Source organism: Miniopterus natalensis, chromosome 13, assembly GCF_054644295.1.
Source record: "Miniopterus natalensis isolate mMinNat1 chromosome 13, mMinNat1.hap1, whole genome shotgun sequence".
NCBI classification, from domain to species: Eukaryota; Metazoa; Chordata; class Mammalia; order Chiroptera; family Miniopteridae; genus Miniopterus; species Miniopterus natalensis.
Window position 1 is genome coordinate 36,947,019 of NC_142093.1, and position 17,568 is coordinate 36,964,586.

The following is a 17,568-nucleotide window of genomic DNA, read 5'->3' on the forward strand; positions in this document are numbered from 1 at the left end:
GTCTCACGTCCATTTTACTTCCCTGATACCCTTATGGTCAGCCTTGTTAATTTTAGCAATTCCGATGGGTGTAGAGGACTATCACATTGTGGTTCTAATTTTCATTTTCCTCATTACAAATAAGGTTGGGCATCTTTCTATAAGTTTGCTGATTATTTAGATATTTTTAAAAAGACAGCTTGTTAAAGTATCTGACCCAGTCTTCTTACTGGTAGTCAATCATTTTCTTAATGATTTATATCAGTTCTTCATATATTTTACAAAAAGGTCCTTAATTTTACCTCTTGTAAATATCTTCTCCCAATCTGCACTTTGCTTTTCATTCTCTTTAATCTTGTCTTTGAGTCAGGCAGATCTCAAGTTATCAGTTTAATGTAGTTAAATTTATAATTATTTTCTTTATAGTTGCTGACCTTTTTGTTCAATTTAAAATTCATTCTTTGTCATGAAGACAACTTATATCAACTTCTAGGTTAATTATTATATCTTTTACAATAAAATACATAATCAATTGGCACTTGATTTTGGTTTGAGGTAGAGGTCAAGTTTATTTCTCCGTGTGAATATCAAATTGATATTAAATCAAGCATCCACTAATGTAAAGGTTTGTGTCTTAAGTTTCCTATCGTTTCTCTCATCAGTTTGTCTGTCCTTTCACCGCTGTTGCTCTGTCTTAATTGCCTCATCTTTGTAAGCCTTGCGACTTGGTAGATAGCCAACTTCATTATTCTTCAAGAGTTTCTGGGATATTGTTAGCCTTTTGCAGTTCTGTACACATTTTAAAATAAACTTGTCATATTACACTTACACACTCCTACGGCGATTTTGAATGGATTTGCATTTAATCTATAGATCAATCTGCGAACGGACATTGTAACAATATGGAGTTTTGCAACCTATCAACATACATTCATCCTTTGTTTATTTAGGTGTTCAGTTTCTTTCAAAAACATTTCATAGCTCTCTCTGTAGGGGTGCTGCAATCTTTGGCTAAATTTATTCCTACTTATTTGATATCTTGTATGTTAAAATAAATTGTATTTCTTTAAAACGTCAATGTTGCTTGTTACTAATCTACGGAAACACAGTTGATCTTTGAATATTGACTTTGTATCAGCTACTCCGTTAACCTATGAATTTAATAATTTTTCCCCCTACATTTTTTGGATTTTCTATGCAGTTCTCATCTTTGAAAAAACAGTTTTATTGCTTCCTTCCGAATCTACCCCTTTTATTTCTTGAAAATACTAAATCCCACAATAATGTGAACGCGTAATGTGCAAGCCTACTTGCAAATTCAATAAACAGATGTCAGCGGCTGAAATCCTTTCTCACCTCGCGTCTTTTCAGCTCAGTCGCCGCGCGCGCCACCGCCCCTCCCACGCCCCTTTCCAGCCCAGAACACAGGCCGGAGCCCCGCGGGCTCGGAGGCCGTCTGCGCAGGCGCGCGTCCACACGCCGACCCCGCCTCCCCTCGCCAGACGCAGCCAATCAGCGGCCGCCTCTTCCAGGCGCGCCACGGACAAAAATGGCGACTGCCGTTAGCGCCGCGTCGCTTTCCTAATTCCATTGCTCTACTCTTCCCGTGCACAATGTGAAAGGAGAAACCGTTGGTGGAGGGGGTGCTAGGCAATGAGTCGGCGAAGGAAATTTGGGGACAGTCCTGGCCTGAAGGACACGCAGCGCCAAGCGGCGGCGGCGGCGGCTGAGGAATGCAGCTCGGTGGTCGAGTCAGGGAAGAGGCGGCTGAGGTCGGCCCGCGGATCGGGGCTCCGCGGGGCCGGAGAGGGGCGTCTCCAGCCCCTGCCGCAGCAGGAGCAGCCTTCAGTAGCCGCTTCGTGCAGTAAAAGTAACCCCGAGGGTGAGACGTGGGGACACGGCAGCCCCCCGGCCCAGCTTGCAACTGGGAAGCGTGGAGTGGGGGTGGAGCCTGAAGGGTGTTTTCTTTCCTCTGGGCCGCTCCCCTCGGGAATCCAAAACTAGCCCGACACACTTCCCCTCGGCGCTGGTCCCCGAATTTGAGCACTGCCCCTTAAGGTTTGGTCACCCACTTGTCGCCTCTGCCACAGGAATAGTGTCGTGTGGGGTTTACCTGTTGGAGGGAGGCGGGGAGGTAGGGAGGGCGGCCAGTCTCCGGGCTGCTGCTCGCAGTCGTCAGCAGCGGCGGGCCGTGGAGAAATACCCGATAGCCCTGTCGCCTTCAGCTTATTCCTGCGGGAATTATTTCCGCTTAAACGTTTTGCCCCAACTTCCTTTAGAGAAGGGAGCCTGTGGAACGCCGTAGCTCTACTCTGTCCTCAGAGCCTCGGCGGCGTCTCAGCTCCTGGGGAACAAGCCGGAAGTTTCTCTGTGTAACGCCCCTCACAGTACCCCCACCCCCCAATACTTCGTTTCTGATCAGTTGTCGGTGTTCCCGTGTTTGAAAGATTTCTAATATATCCAGGTGGGAACGGAAACCCACACTTAAAGCTGTCTTCCTACAGCGAGTTCTTAACACACGGTTTTTGTTACCCCCCCTTCCCTTTAGTTTATTCCCATAAAGCAACACCAGCATGAACAAAAACCTCTAAAAAATAAAAATAAAAAGCGATACCAGGCAAAACTTTGCAAGAAGTGGATCGCTAAAGCTCTTTGAAGTAATTGGTTGTAAGCTGGACAGAGCTGGCGAAAGCGGGCTGAGCAGATTTGCGCCGGGGTTTCCGCTGGGACGCTCGTGGGGGTGGAACCCGGCCTGGACCTTACCGGTGGCTCCCAAGGCCTCCGACTTCCGGTGGTAAAGAGGAGGGAGCAGGGTATACAGTGTTACACGTCTGTAGACCCACTAGATTATCTTAACACACTTGCTGTTTACATTGTTAACTTTGGGAAGTATTAGAAGGGCTTTTTAATGTGAAACCAATATTTCAATTGTAATTTATATTAAACCATCTCAGGGAGAAAATTGTACAATTGGACTATAAAATGTAATCTTGTTAAGAGCTACTAGTTGACACTGGGGCATTATGAGGCCATGCTTTAAAGTGCAACAACTGCTGTTTCAATCTTGTTTTGTGTAGAAAAGTATGAAACACCAAAGAGGGTGCTGAAAATGGATTTATTGTCATCTGCCTTCAGTTCTCCTAATGATCCAGATGGACAGAATGATATCTTCTGGGATCAAAATTCTCCAATGACCAAACAGTTAGGTAATGTGTCATTAACATTCTTACCAGGGTAACTATTTGTGAAGTGATTAGGATTTAACTACTGAATTTCAGTAGGGGAACAACATCAGGAACTTTCCCATATCTGTTTGGTGAGACTTTTATCTGGTTGTATTGCTATGATGTGCATGTAATATCAGAGTGCATAGTGATCGAAGCTGTGCTAATTAAAATTGTTTCCTAAGAAGTGACCCCTATTTTTTAAAATCAGTTTTTATTTACATTTATAGAAACATGTCTCTTTCTTTAGGTAAAGGAAGAAAAAAAAAGATTTACGCCACAGATAGTGATGAGATCTCACATATTGTTAACTGTATTGCTCCTCAGGTAAGTATTACTAGTTGTATAATTTATTTTATGCCACTAAGCCCTTGTGTGGTTCATTTTTATCAAAAATGTTTTATCTTTTACAATTCTCTTTGCCAAAAATAGAGCAGCAGATATTACTGATACCCTTTCTACTACTGAAATGCATATTTTGAAAAAAGAAACAATGTAAAATTGGTAATTACATTTTCCTAAACATAATACCTTAATTTTATTTTTTATTAAATGTATTGGGGTGACACGATTTAATATGATCATATAAGTTTCAGGTATGGGATTCCATAATTATAAGCTCTGTATATTGCACTGTGTGCCCACCATCCAAAGTCAAATCATCTTCTGTCACCTTATTATAATCTTTTAGAGTGATGGTTTTTGACTAGAACTTTGTGTTTATTTTGTTTTTAATATTGTTTAACAGTGTATTGCACCATTTTCAAGTTACTAAAGTAATAGAATCGGACAACAAAAATTTAAACATAAGTTTTTTGTGATTGGTAATTGTGTACTGTCTATAGTGCAAGTTTTTCCCATTGAAACTGCTCTTAATATTGTTGATTGACAAGATCACGAAACAGTGTAAAAGTGGGAAAAACTGAATTTGGACTTAGTTCTCAGACCACCTTCTATACTGGGTCACCTTAAGCAAATCACATAAGCTCTCAGGACTTCAGTTCATATGGCCATAAACTAGAATTACTTGTCTTACTCTCTGTATTAAGTTATTATGAGGATTATATTAGATAACATGTCTTCGTAAACTATAGAACACTGTAAATATGAGGTTATGTTAAAGTTAGTTATGATAGTTAAATTATTTTCCTGTAATAGAACCATCTGCAAAGGTTTATTTTTCTTTAATTTCTTGTACTGCTTGAGTGAATAGAAATATAATTTAAGTCAACCTCTGTTCTGAACCTCTTTACATTCCTCTCTTTTTTACTTATTTAACAACTTTAAATCCAGAAAACCCAATTATTGCTTAGTGTCTTCTCTGTAGGAAGTATATTTTTCCTTGACACACCAATGGATAGTGACTATATGTTGACCAAAAACAATAGATGGCTCTAACCCAAACTGTGGTTACACAGAATCACCATAATCCAGGTGGAGGAGACAGGAAATAAAGCTTTTCTTAATGCCTATAAAATATCCAAAATTACAACTATGATAGTCAAAACAACTCTGTTGCTACTAGCTCTACATTCCATGTTTGGCATGTCATAGAAATTCATTTTCCGTATGGTTCATTAGTTAAATAGCATTTATGCCATAATACTACTTACTTCATGAGTTAACAATAGAGCTTCATTAATTGTGAGTTTCACATGAAAGAAGCATAATAAAATGTGTTTGGGCTGGCGAGCCTAAATAGTGATAAAAAGATAGTTGAGTAAATTATTGGACTCTTTACCTAAGTGGGCTGGAAATAATAGCTCACATAAAGAAATGGCAACAGTATACAAGTGGTAACTTGTGTATAAGAAAAAATACAATGAAATTAGTTGCTTTTAAATGTTACCCTTTTCAACTGAGTAGTTTTAAAACATAAATCTTTGGTAGTATCAAGTTCATTTTAAAAGCTTTAAAAAGTATTCTCAAAATGACATATTCATGTTGTTTATATATAGGTGAGTTCTCCTCCTCAAATAATTATTTAAATCACCTTAATATTCTCAGAGATGACATTTAAAAATATATACGCACTTCCATTTTAATTGGACATTAATTTTCTTCAAGGATATTTTTTATGCAGTGTTGGTTTGAAGATGGGGGATATCTTTTCCATCATTTTTATAACTACATAGTGTGTACTCTTTAGGATTAAATAAAGTGTTTAGATATCTTATACAGCACCTGGATTGTATTGTATAATTATTAATGAAGAAATTTTAAAAATACAACACAAATAGTATAAAAAAATATACAAAGGAACCATATCTATGTAAAACTGGATAAATAAAGTTATCATACTTTCATTCTCTAAAAATTGAATGAGTGTAAAATTATGTGATAAATGGACAAAAAATCCATAATTAAATCATTAAGAATGTTGTTTTTCCTAAATCAAAATTATTGAAACAAAAGGGAAAAATAATACTGAAAGTGAAATTAATGCTTTTGTCTGTTTGTTTGTTTTTTAGTGTTTTGCAAAGCTAAAATCTACTAGGATCAGCTTACCATCTAAGAAAACTGCTTGTTGATCAATTAAGGATTCTAGTAAATAAACATGAACTGATATCTTTATGCCCAGCATTTTGCTAGAGGCTGAACTATCATAAGAATAATTCTTGCCTTCAAGTAACCTATAATGTAGTGATAAGATTATTTTTACTTTGTGTAATATTTATGTTCATTCTAGGTACTATAAAAATAGAATAGAAAATGGTTAATCTATTTGATCTGTTGGTTTGGTTTGTAACTAATGCATAACCTCATTCTCCCAATAATTTACATGCTCAGGTAACTGAAAGACATAGCAAAAATATACAAGACTAAAATGGCTTTTTCCCTACCTTACTCATTACATCATTTCTAACCTTATACTCATCTCTGACTCAGTCCTGACCTTAATTCTATCTAAGTGTTCTTAATTCAGGTCAATAGAGACTGTCCAACTTGGGATAAAGATTGTAATGGGGATAGGGAAAATTTGGAGAATCAAGTGACACAGAAAGAATTCTACATGTATCTTTCTTTATTCTTAAATCATGATGTCTACTATACAGTTTATTTCTAATACTGATGTTCATTTTTATGAGTATCTTATAACTTGATCAGCTTTCCTTTGTTAAAAATGTGCTTTTATTATTAAATATGCATTTGTCAAATAATCAAATCACTAAAACTTAACATTTTTTTAAAATAAGGAATTCCCAGTTCTGAACGTTTCCATTCCCTGAAATATAAATGTATCACTCTTTGCAATTTGTTATTACCATCTTCCAGCTTCTTATTGTTTTGAGATTGTTTAGTAACCATCACCTTACCAGAATTTATTACTTGAGGAAAACAATTTAACGTAGTTAAAATTTTCTTTCTCTTTTTGGATTTCACCTCCTTTTTCCCCTTCTGCCAAAGGATGAAAAACCAACCACGGACTCCATGCTCGATGTGTGGATTGGTGAAACTGCTATCCCTTGTACTCCTCATGTAGCTAAAGGAAAATCAAGAGCAAAACTCAGCTGCACAAAGTAAGTTCAGACTTTTTAGTTTTTCTGACATTCGGTGAAGTAAATGTATTCAGTAATTGCTTTGGTTTTGTAAATATAACAAAAACTTTTCCTTAGTTTTGACATGTAAAATTTTGGATTTAAAATAATCATAATGTGTTAAAATTTTCAAGTTTTGGCATATTAAAATGTGTCAAATAGCAGTTGAGTATTTATAATAACTCTGTAAGAACTTTTTTTATAACTTTTAAATATTTGTTTAATAGGTTAAAAACACAAAATCAAGAGGAAGAACTTATGAAATTGGCCAAGCAATTTGATAAAAATATGGAAGAGCTTGATGTGATTCAAGAGCAAAACAAGAGAAATCATGATTTTATCTGGATGATTTCAGAAGCAGAGACTTTAAATAATTATAATGTACAGATGCAGTTATTACATGACATGGTTCCAGAAATAGATAATGTTATAATAAAGAAGCCAATGAAAGAAAACACGAAGGTACTTCGTGTGGTAAATGATCAATATAGCAGTCAGAAGCCATTTGACCAAAATGCCGAAGCAGCCTTTAATGCCATTTTTGATGGTTCTACTCAGAAGTGCAGTGGACATTTAAGCCAAGATCTGTCAGATGCCTTGTGGAGCACCGTTAATACTACCTTTGGAAAGACAAGTGCCTTGAAAGAGGAGGAAATCATTACTAATGAAACTCAGGTTCCGGAAAAACTGCCGAGTAAACCCCCAGCAGCACTTTCTCATCAGGTGGGTGCTCCTGGAACGACAGAATCTTGTATGACTTCCAGTACTAAGGAGCCAGAAGTTTTTAAGCACGTGGATGCATTTACTGCTGGTGATTTTGAAGATGAATGGGAAAATTTACTAAATAATGAACCTTTTGTTATGGAAAATATAGAAATGTCTGAACCTTTTTCTGCTCCTGAAACAACCCAGATGGTTGATCAAAAAGAAATTTATACTTTTAACAGTAAAAATGATAAAAGTAACTCAAGAATGAATATAAGCTTAGATGCTGGGTTTAGAGATTCAAAAATTTTAGGAAATGTTTCTTCAAAGACACATACCAATGAATTAATAGATGCTGGAAAATATAGATTTTCACCAAATTCAAGTGATAAACCAAACAAATTACTACCCACTGGAAATGAAATGAAATTTGAGAAACCTTTCAATAAAATCACTCAAGACAAAACTCAAGATTGTGCAGTTGCGTCTGATCTGACAAAAGGAAAGGAAGGTATTCATACTGAATTTATTTACAATGTAAATGCTTCTGGAAAAATGTCTACTTTGAACACAGGATATTCTAATGAACAAAAAAATAAGTCCATTTTTAATCATTCTTTCAAAACGCCTGCTAATATACTTCCTTTTGGCTCTGCTGCTTTGGGCAATGCAAATGAGACTAATGCATCAAAGTTAGGTTCTTTGTCTGATGATTGGAATGACCCATCATTTGCCAATGAAATTGTTAAAGCATGTCATCAGTTAGAGAATACCTGGGACACTGATGATGTAGAGGATGACTTATTATACCAAGCATGTGATGATATTGAAAAACTAACTCAGCAACAAGACATGAGAAAGGATAGCAAGACATCAGAAAGTATACTTGACATTGGTAATAGTTCCAAACATGGAGCCAAAAACACGTTTCCTATGTCTAAACAAGGAAGTCAATTGGTGCCATCAACATGTTTGAATCTGAGCAGTGTTTCAGCACAATCATCTTCATTAACAGATAGCTCACAAATCAATCAATCAGTGAAGATGCAGAAAAGGAAAATTTGTGGAAATTCTCCCAGTTTTTTAGGTGCTACAACAAATTTGACTATATACTCTAAGAACTCAAATTGTCTGATCAATAACCTGCCTGTCTCTTGGAATAATACTGATGTTCCAGTACAAGTGAATAGTTCCAAATCAGTTGTTACAAGACGTTCAAGTTTCAGTGTGAATTCAGATCATATGAGTACAGAAATGGCTACTTATAAGAAGAAATTGAATACTCGGTCTCTGTCCCATGGGACCATAACAGACGAAACTCAGAGTGACCTTAACAGAACAGTTAGATTTTCTAAGTATACATTTACAAAGGTCAAAAATTCTCAGATTCTTTCCCAGATTAATCAAAATCATATAACAGGAAGTATCCCTGATACCAAAATTATACAGAGTTTGGAGAAAAACAAAACTGTCGACTCATTATGTGGGAAGGCTGTTCAACAGCAATCTTTGGTGAAACCTTCTGAATCTTTGAAACAACCTTCAAAAGGTATGTATGAAATCATTTTCTTTGAAAGGTTATCATATTGGAAAGTAGCCAAACTAGTTTTTTTGTATTGGAATTGCATAACATGTAAGAAAAATTATGATGTTTAACTAGAAGTCATAAAGTGATTTTTACAAATAATTATGCTATAATATACAACGAGTGGGTGACTTATGTTTTCAAAAGACTGCATCAGATTCTTTATCAGCATTTAACACAGCAACTACCATGTAGTAAGCTCTCAGTAAATAATCAATGCTTTCTGAATTATTTTCTGAAAAATTGTACTTTAAATATATATATATTTCTGTGTGAGATTGTGTTTACAAAAATCTTGTTTAAAACTTGAATGATCTTACTCTTGTGTTTAGCAGAACATTGAGGTGAATAGTATTTTAAAATTTAGGGCATTTTAATTAAACATCTAGTATAATAGTTAATATGTCTCTGTTAATTGTGGTAAGAATTCTAATTACTCAGTACAACCTGTCATCTTTCATTCTTCCAATTCCTCTTTTCCCAAATTCTCCTTTCCATCAAAAAGTTCTATTGTTTCTACCACAAAAAACATATCTCAAAATTGTCCATTTTTCTCACTCTCTACTGCTTCCACCCTTTTCCAAGCCAACATTTATTGACTAGACTACTACAGTTCTTTTACCTGTCCCCTTTCAGTTCTAATCTCCAAACAGCAGAATAATTTTTTACAAATAGGTAAACAGTGCATTCCTATGCTTAACCACAGCCTTCAATGACTGACCATCATTTTAAATAAAGTTTGAACTTGACACTGTTATCTCTAAGGTCTTGGATTATCTCTCCTTAACCTGCCTGCCCTCTTTTTTCCCTTACCTACCCAGCTTCAGCTATACCAGTAGTCTTTAGTTCTTCCAAAAAATAAGTTATTTCCTATTTCAGGAGCTTTGACTAGGCTATCCCCAACTAATACTATTTCCCAACATTTGATCCCTACCTCCACCCTTGGGTTGGTGCTTTTCTATCCTTAGGTCTCAGTTTTAAGTATTACCTACCCTCTCACAGAAGCCTTCCTTGAATAATCTATAAGTAAGACTTTTCCTTGTTATTTTCCATCATATCTCTTATTTCCTTCACCTTTTTAAATCACAGTTAAATATTGATTACTATCTTAGTGCCTCTGCCTACCACAGCATCTGCCACTTAGAGGATGTATAATAAATATTTGAGTGAACATCATGTAATATAATATAAAAGGTATGTTATTCACTGATATCGTAATATTTTTTACAAGGGAAGATGTCTGGAGTAACTACTAGTACCTCTTAATGCCCAGTTCTTTCTCACAGCCTTAGTCCTGTAGATGCTGTTTCCTTCTCCAGGAATAGTACCCCCAAATCTGCCAGGCCATTTTCCATTTGTCCTTTAAAATACAATGCGTTTTTAACCACCTTCAGAATGATTTACATTCACTTTCTCTGGCTTACTCCAGTACCCAGCACTAACTTCTGTTACAGCATTTAGTATACTGACTTTTAATTATAGATTTTCTTAATTAGTCTCCCGCACTTAGGGCTGACATTAGGCCCCTTATCTGTTATGTAGATTAGCACTAATATGAGAAAGTTTTTCATTTCTTTTAGCATTAGATTTTTATTTTCTGTTTAGATTCTAGATAATGTTTTTGTTGGTATTACTGTTCAAACTTTATTTAAGTGATCCCTCCCCTTTTAAAAAAAAAATTTTTATAAAATCCTCTATTTCTCTTTTTCCACATCCATTTCCCAGGAAAAGCCACTAATAAGAGTTTGGAATACATCATGTAACATTTTTTGTGCATATAAAATATAGATTTATTTAAATAGATGGGATTATAGACTATATACCTACCATTTGGCAACTTGTTTTTACCTTCACTTAATATATTGTAACTATATTTTCTTGTTAGTACATATAGATTTGCTTCATTCCTTTTATCATACTGTGTAGTATGTCATTATATGGATGTAACAATTTAACTGTGTATATTGATGGAAGTGTAGTTTGTTTACAGTTTTTTACATTATAAACAATCCTCCAGTAAATATCCTTCTACATAAATTTCTGCATACTCTTGTGATTATATCTGTTAATTACTGAAAAATGGATGAGGCAGAATGTTTTGAATTTTGATGGCTATAACCAAATCTTCCCAAACAGTTACATCAATTTTTATTCTTATCAATACTAACAAAGAATATATCTCTAATTATGGCCCAAACTAGGTATTTTCGAACTTTAACAGTTGTCGATCAATGCCCTGGCTAGTGTGACTGTTCGCTGGGTGTCGTCTCATGCACGGTTGCCGGTTCGATTTCCAGTCAGGGCACAATCCCCTGTAGCGGACATGCAGAAGGCAGCCAGTAGATGTTTTGCTCTCACATCAATGTTTCTCTCTCCCTTTTCCTCTCTCTCTAAAAATGAATAAAAAAAAGTCTTTAAAAGAAACCAGAAAGGATTGTCAAGTCTATAATTTTAAATATTTATATTCAAATAAGTAATTAATTGACCCATACTCCCAAAATGAATGTATTTATATATAGTTATAATTTTATTAAAGACTAAATCTCTAGAATATTTAAGTTTTCCCAAAGCTTTTATCTACTAACCTATCTGCATTTTTTATGGATGAATAATCTGCCTTTCAGTTTACCTTATCAGTTTTTCCTTTGAGTTGATTTGTAGCACCTAATTTTCTTTTTCTTTTTCTTTTTTTTTCTTTTTTTAATCCTCAACCTGAGGATATTTTTTCCATTGCTTTTCAGAGACGGGGAGGGGGGTGGAGATCCATGTGAGAGAGACAGTGGTGGTTGCCTCCCACACATGCCCCAACTAGGGCCAGGGATCTAGCCTGCAGCCAAGGTACGTGTCCTTGGCCGGAATCAAACTGAGGACCCTTCAGTCTGCAGGCCAACATTCTAACCACTGAGCCAAACTGGCTAGGGCTTTTTGTTTGTTTGTTTGTTTGTTATTGATTTTAGAGCGAGAAGAAGGAAGAGAGAGAGAGAGAGAGAGAGAGAGAAACATCGATGTGAGAAAGAAACATCAGTTGGCTGCCTCCTCTACTCAACCTTACCAGGTATCAAGCCCCCCGCCTTGGCAGAGAATCCAACTGGCAAACTTTCAGTGCATGGAACCACACTCAACCAAACTGAGCCACACTGGCCAGGGCATATAGAATGTAATATTATAAGAATATTAACCTTGTTGATATTTCTATTGTTTACACTTCCTTTTACTTTGTTATGTAGCAAACTGCTCTTCAGCAGATGTCTGAAACAAAATCCATTTAAGAACCTCATTCCTGGAAAGTAGGCAAACCATAGCCTGTCCAAATCTAGCCTATGTGGCCTGTTTTTGTACAGCCGGCATGCTAAGATGGTTTTCACATTATAAATGGTTGAAAAATCAAAAGAATATTTCATGACTTTTTAAAATTATAGTCTTCTCCAATTTTATTGTCCCTACACAAATTTGTATTTAAACAGAGCCACATCATTTGTTTATGTAATGTCAGTGGCTGTTTTCATGCTGCAATGACAGAGTTGAGCAGTTAGAATAAGAGATTATATGACCTGCAAAGGTTAATATATTTACTTTCTGGCCTATTACCAAAAAAAAAAATTGCTAACACCTACTTAGGTTAAAGATTAAGAGCCACTCTTGCTTTGTACCTTGCAATAGTTTGAGACTTTGCTATGTATTTTTATTGCAGATTGAGTTAAAGGAAGGGCTGATGAGAGAAATGGATGACTCTCTCTAAATCAAATTTTCATGGTGTGACCTTATTATATCCTTTGAAATTATTTTCCAGAATATCACCAAGTCAACTGTAAGGCCAATTTTAGGGAGCTATGTTCTTTTCTGTCATCATGGATTATTAACCTGTGTTCCTTCCAAATTCGTGGTCAATTGAATGTAAACTTTGTGTGTATGTATTTTGAGTTTTTTGTGTTTCTCAGGTTTGAGACTAAAATATTAGCTAATTAGCCTACCTAATTTTAAGTATCCTGTAGTGTCTTTCTGTAAGGAAAAAAAGCTACACTCTGAGATAATTAGTTTAAGAGATAAAAGGCATCGGAATCATTAGGGAGTTTATTTGAAATGTATATCTCTTACCCAGAACATCCACTCCCATTCAGATTATATACTAAGAAAGAAAGAGAAGACAGGTGATATATTTCTCTTAGTTAACAAGAGAAATGTCTTGTAACAAATTCTGAATCTTTGTTTACATGTCAGTGTAAATAATATTTCTTTGCTACAGTACTGCAGATTCTTATTTACTTCTCCGAAAAGCAGATTTTACAATATAAATAGTTTTATGAATATAATACAAGGTCACTTAAACCTGTATTAAGGTAATGGTTTTAATTTTTAAACATTTAAATGAGGAAATAGGTTTGCTGTTTAAAGTTTGATTTTTATTAATATAATCTATTATTTTAGCTGTGACTTAACTATTGAATTAAATTCATTATATTAGAACTCAGCATTTTTGCAGAGGTAGAATTAGATGTTTTGTTAAAATAGAACTTATTTTCATTATTTAACTTGAAACATTGTTGTATAGTATGTTTATCTAAAGTATACACTAAAGTTTGCTGCATAAGAATATATATATATCAGAATGCTTCACGTTTTTATATACCAGAAAGACATTCAAATTGAAGATTTTAGTCAGATATTTTGCTTTTTAAAATAATTTTCTAATGTTTATATAAAATGTGTCCTTCAAATAAAAAGATAATATCTGACAGTGAGTTACATGTTTATTGACATGCTGGATTTCACTCTATCATGCTAAAATATTTCTCCTGAATGGCTGAAATGAAGTCTTGGAGTTCTATAGAGGTGAATATGAATACACCTTATCTTATAAATATACTATTTGAGGTATTGGTATCTAATTCATTATATTTTAACTACTTTACATTTAAAAATCCCAGTTTGTTTCTTAAATGTATTTGTTTGTTAGTTATATAAATTAGATGTCATTTTTCACAAGAATTATTTGCTGGGTAGTCAGAATGCACCATCAAATGAATTTTTTCACACTGTAAAAAGAATGCATCACATAGGGACAGGCTGATCGATGATTGGTTTTCTTTTATACAGCATTATGTCTGTACTTGGAATCTTATATTTAGTTGTTCAGTGTGATTTAATAGCCAAACCAATGTGGCAAGTCTGGGTAATAAAAAGGTAAAAAATTAAAACTCATGTTAAGAATGACTTTATAGTCTATAAAACTAGTGTCTTTATTTTGTTTCATTTTTAGAGGAAGAAGAGAAAAATAGAAAGTATTCTCCTGAAGAAATTAAGAGAAAAAGACAAGAAGCACTGGTTCGAAGAATGGCCAAAGCATCATCTGTAAAGGCAGCTCCCACTTAACTTGATTTCTTTAGTGAAATGGTGGTTGGAAGACTGAAAGACAGTTGATACCTATCGATGATAGGAAACATTGTTCTTGATTTCTCTGTGAGAAATTTAATGCTAAGTTATAAAGCATGGACTTCTTTATTTAATAAATCATGTTTGCATTGGTCAGTGAAATCTTTCCTTGGAGAAGGTATATATGAAAATAATTCCATGTAAGTTTTGGAAGTTCAGGGAAGTTAACAGTTATGTAGTAGAATTATATGGAGGAAAGGAGTTACATTTTTTAAATACTGTGATTGCAGAGGATTGTCAAAAAATAGGTTATCTACTTAATTTTTTGTTGTAATAAGGCTTTTCCTAATACAAAGCTTCAACCTACTAAGTTAAAGGGGACTATTTTTTAAATAGTTCTTACTTTCAGTATCTGTTCCTTAAGATTTTTATACATTTCTAAAGTTTAATACTTTCATATTCTTAGGAGCATGGTTGGTAGGAAATAAAGGACTCAGTTTATTTGTAAGGAAATTACTGTTTTCATTTCCTGGTCTGAAATACAGATTTGAATTTGAATTTCCTAAAATGTGATGCATTTTGGAAACTTTCCACCATTTTTTGGGAAAATGTTGACTTAAGTTTTGTTTAGAAAAAAGTGGGTTGACTACATAAGTAATGTAACATCATTAACATTTAGAACTGTCAGAAGCTTTAGATATCATTGATCCAGCTTCTTTGTTGTATAGATGAGAAATGAATACTGTTTATTCGGAAAGTCACAAGGCAAGTGAAAGCTTTACTGGGATTAGAGGGATTCCTTTCATTCTGATGGATACCTAAACAATTGCACCATTTCCTTCAGAGTATTAATTAGTACCTAAAATAACTCGTTTGCTTTGGTATTATTTTATAGTATAAAACTAAAAAAAGTAAAAGTACATTGATACTGATTGTTTCTTGTATTGAAGAATGAATCCTTCTAGGGTATAAAAATGAGAACATCTTTTGTGTTTTTCTCTATGTAATTGTCCTTGATTAATTTACTGACTTTATTAATTTGTTATTCTTTGTTATTCTTTTTATTCTTTTTGCCTGTTTGGAATTTGCTAAGCCAGAAGTAAAATCTAAGCAGAGGGCATAAGGGCAGTAATGATGCTTCATTCATCCCAAATGGCTTTAAAATGTGAAGGAAATAGTCGATACCTGTCAACTATTATGAATGTGAGGAAAGTTATAAATGTGAAATGCCTATTAAGTTGTTTACCACTATTCAGGTGTCTTTTAACTATGATGATATGGAAATAATTAAATGCATTTTAAGGTATTGCTATATAGAGACATCATTTTAAAAATTGTATTTTCATATATATATGAGTGGGCAAAAGTAGGTTTACAGTTCGTATGGAGAAGATGCAGGTTATGATGATTACAATAGCTTTATTAACTCAAAAGAATGTCACAATGGCACAGGTGCTTAGGTACAATCTTGTAAGTGCTCAAATGGCCAGCCTTTATTATTTACACATTCTTGTAGCCTACTTGCTACCCTCAAGCACACTTTGGCACAGAGTTCTTTATTGTCATCAGTTTCTTGACATGCTTCTCACAACTGTAAACCTACTTTTGCTCATCCCTGTCCAGTAGAGTAACACATTCTAGGTAACCTTTATTATTCGTCTAAGGAAATATAATAACCTAAATAAATACAGTCATGTACCACTTGATGGGGATACATTCTGAGAAATGCATCTTTAAGTTGTTTTATCACTGTGTGAACATCATAGAATGTAACTTAAGTGTAGATGGTATAGTATAGCCTGTTATACACCTAGGCTATGTGATACAGTAAATGGTATAGTCTATCACACACCCAGGCTTTGTGATGATACAGCCTGTTGCTTTTTAGGGAGGAAAAATAATTTTCCTCTACCCCACTGGGTTATTGGCTGAGATATCCCTGTAAATAAATACAGGGAAAAAACAAAATGTAATAACATGGATATCTCCTATATACATAGTAAAGACCCAGGAAAATTGAGTAACTTGCCAAAATGGCTGAAGCCACCACCTTAAGTATCTTCAGCTGAAGACAGAAGATGTTGGGGGTGGGAGAGTCAGTTATGCAAGGGTGTCAGGGAAAGCACTGTAAGCAAGGGTAAGTCTGTTATGCAGATTTAAATGGTTGCCTTCTACATTGGTAAGAGTTTCTAAAGATCAAGTTATCCCCCACTTCTTGGTATAGGGAGAGAGACACCCTTACAATTGGAGATTTCCCTTACAAATGTGTCTTTTACAAAGGGTAACTTCTACTTGGTTTTTAGCACTTCTCCCATGTCTGCTATTTCTTAAAATTATCCAGCCTGAAATAACCCTTATGCCAAAGAAACATATTTGGGGGTAACAAATTCTGTTCCTCTACAGTTCCTAAGCTATAAACCTGTATAGCATGTTAACTACTAGATTCTGTAGGCAGTTGTAACACAGTGGTAAGTATTCGTGTAACGTGTTATGCTACCACATTGAGAGAGTTATGAAGTCATTAGGTGATGGAAATTTTTCAACTCCATTAAAATTGTATGGGGCCACCGTCATATATGTGGTCATCATTGCCTGAAACGTTATGCGACACATGACTGTTAGGTAAGCTTTCTATGTAAGAAATGAACTGAGTATCTTTTTCTAAAGTGACTTCACTCTTCTTACTATGCTTTGGATATCTCTACCCTTGCTTCAGTTCTTCCCTGCCTACCACTTGCTTCCTCTAGAGTTCCTTTAGCCTATTCTAATTCTACACAAACAATTCCAGAGAATTGAAGAGGTAGACTGTTTCCCAACTCATTGTATGAAGTGAGCATTATCCAGATAATAAAACTAGAAACTGACATTGAAAGAAAACTAAAACCCAGTATCCCTCATGAGCATAAGTGCAAAATTTCTAGCAAAGCAAGTCCTACATTATGTAAAAAGAATGATGCATCATGACCAAATGGCGTTTATCCCAAAAATGCAGTTTGTTTTTAACATTTGAAAGTCCATGAAATTCACTATATCAACAACTGTAAAAGAAAAGTTACATTATTAATAGATTGAAAAGAAACTTCCTCAACCTGATTAAGGGCATCTACCAAAAAAAAGTACAGGTAACATGATTCGGTGAAAGTCTGTTTCCTTCCTAAAATTGGGA

General features: G+C 34.8%; 1 protein-coding gene across 2 annotated transcripts; it reads left to right on the forward strand.

Moving 5' to 3' along the window:
- Positions 1 to 1,632: 1,632 nt before the first annotated feature.
- ETAA1 (ETAA1 activator of ATR kinase) lies at positions 1,633 to 16,128 on the forward strand. 2 transcript variants are annotated; one of them, XM_016224235.2, is made up of 6 exons: positions 1,633 to 1,861; positions 3,057 to 3,185; positions 3,454 to 3,530; positions 6,612 to 6,724; positions 6,970 to 8,996; positions 14,290 to 16,128. In XM_016224235.2, the coding sequence occupies exons 1-6, from the start codon at positions 1,633 to 1,635 to the stop codon at positions 14,400 to 14,402; spliced, it is 2,688 nt and encodes an 895-aa protein (XP_016079721.2). In that variant the 3' UTR covers positions 14,403 to 16,128. The 2 variants fall into 2 exon arrangements, with proteins under 2 accessions (XP_016079721.2, XP_016079722.2); XM_016224236.2 differs by lacking the exon at positions 14,290 to 16,128 and adding an exon at positions 12,724 to 13,917.
- Positions 16,129 to 17,568: the final 1,440 nt, after the last annotated feature.

What these genes read in the sequence shown, in the direction of transcription:
- ETAA1 (XM_016224235.2), top strand. Translation starts at nt 1,633, where the DNA reads ATGAGTCGGCGAAGGAAATTTGGGGACAGTCCTGGCCTGAAGGACACG. An exon ending in TCCAATGACCAAACAGTTAG is followed by an intron (nt 3,186 to 3,453) that starts GTAATGTGTCAT and finishes CTCTTTCTTTAG; the next exon opens with GTAAAGGAAGAAAAAAAAAG. An exon ending in GCAAAACTCAGCTGCACAAA is followed by an intron (nt 6,725 to 6,969) that starts GTAAGTTCAGAC and finishes TTTGTTTAATAG; the next exon opens with GTTAAAAACACAAAATCAAG.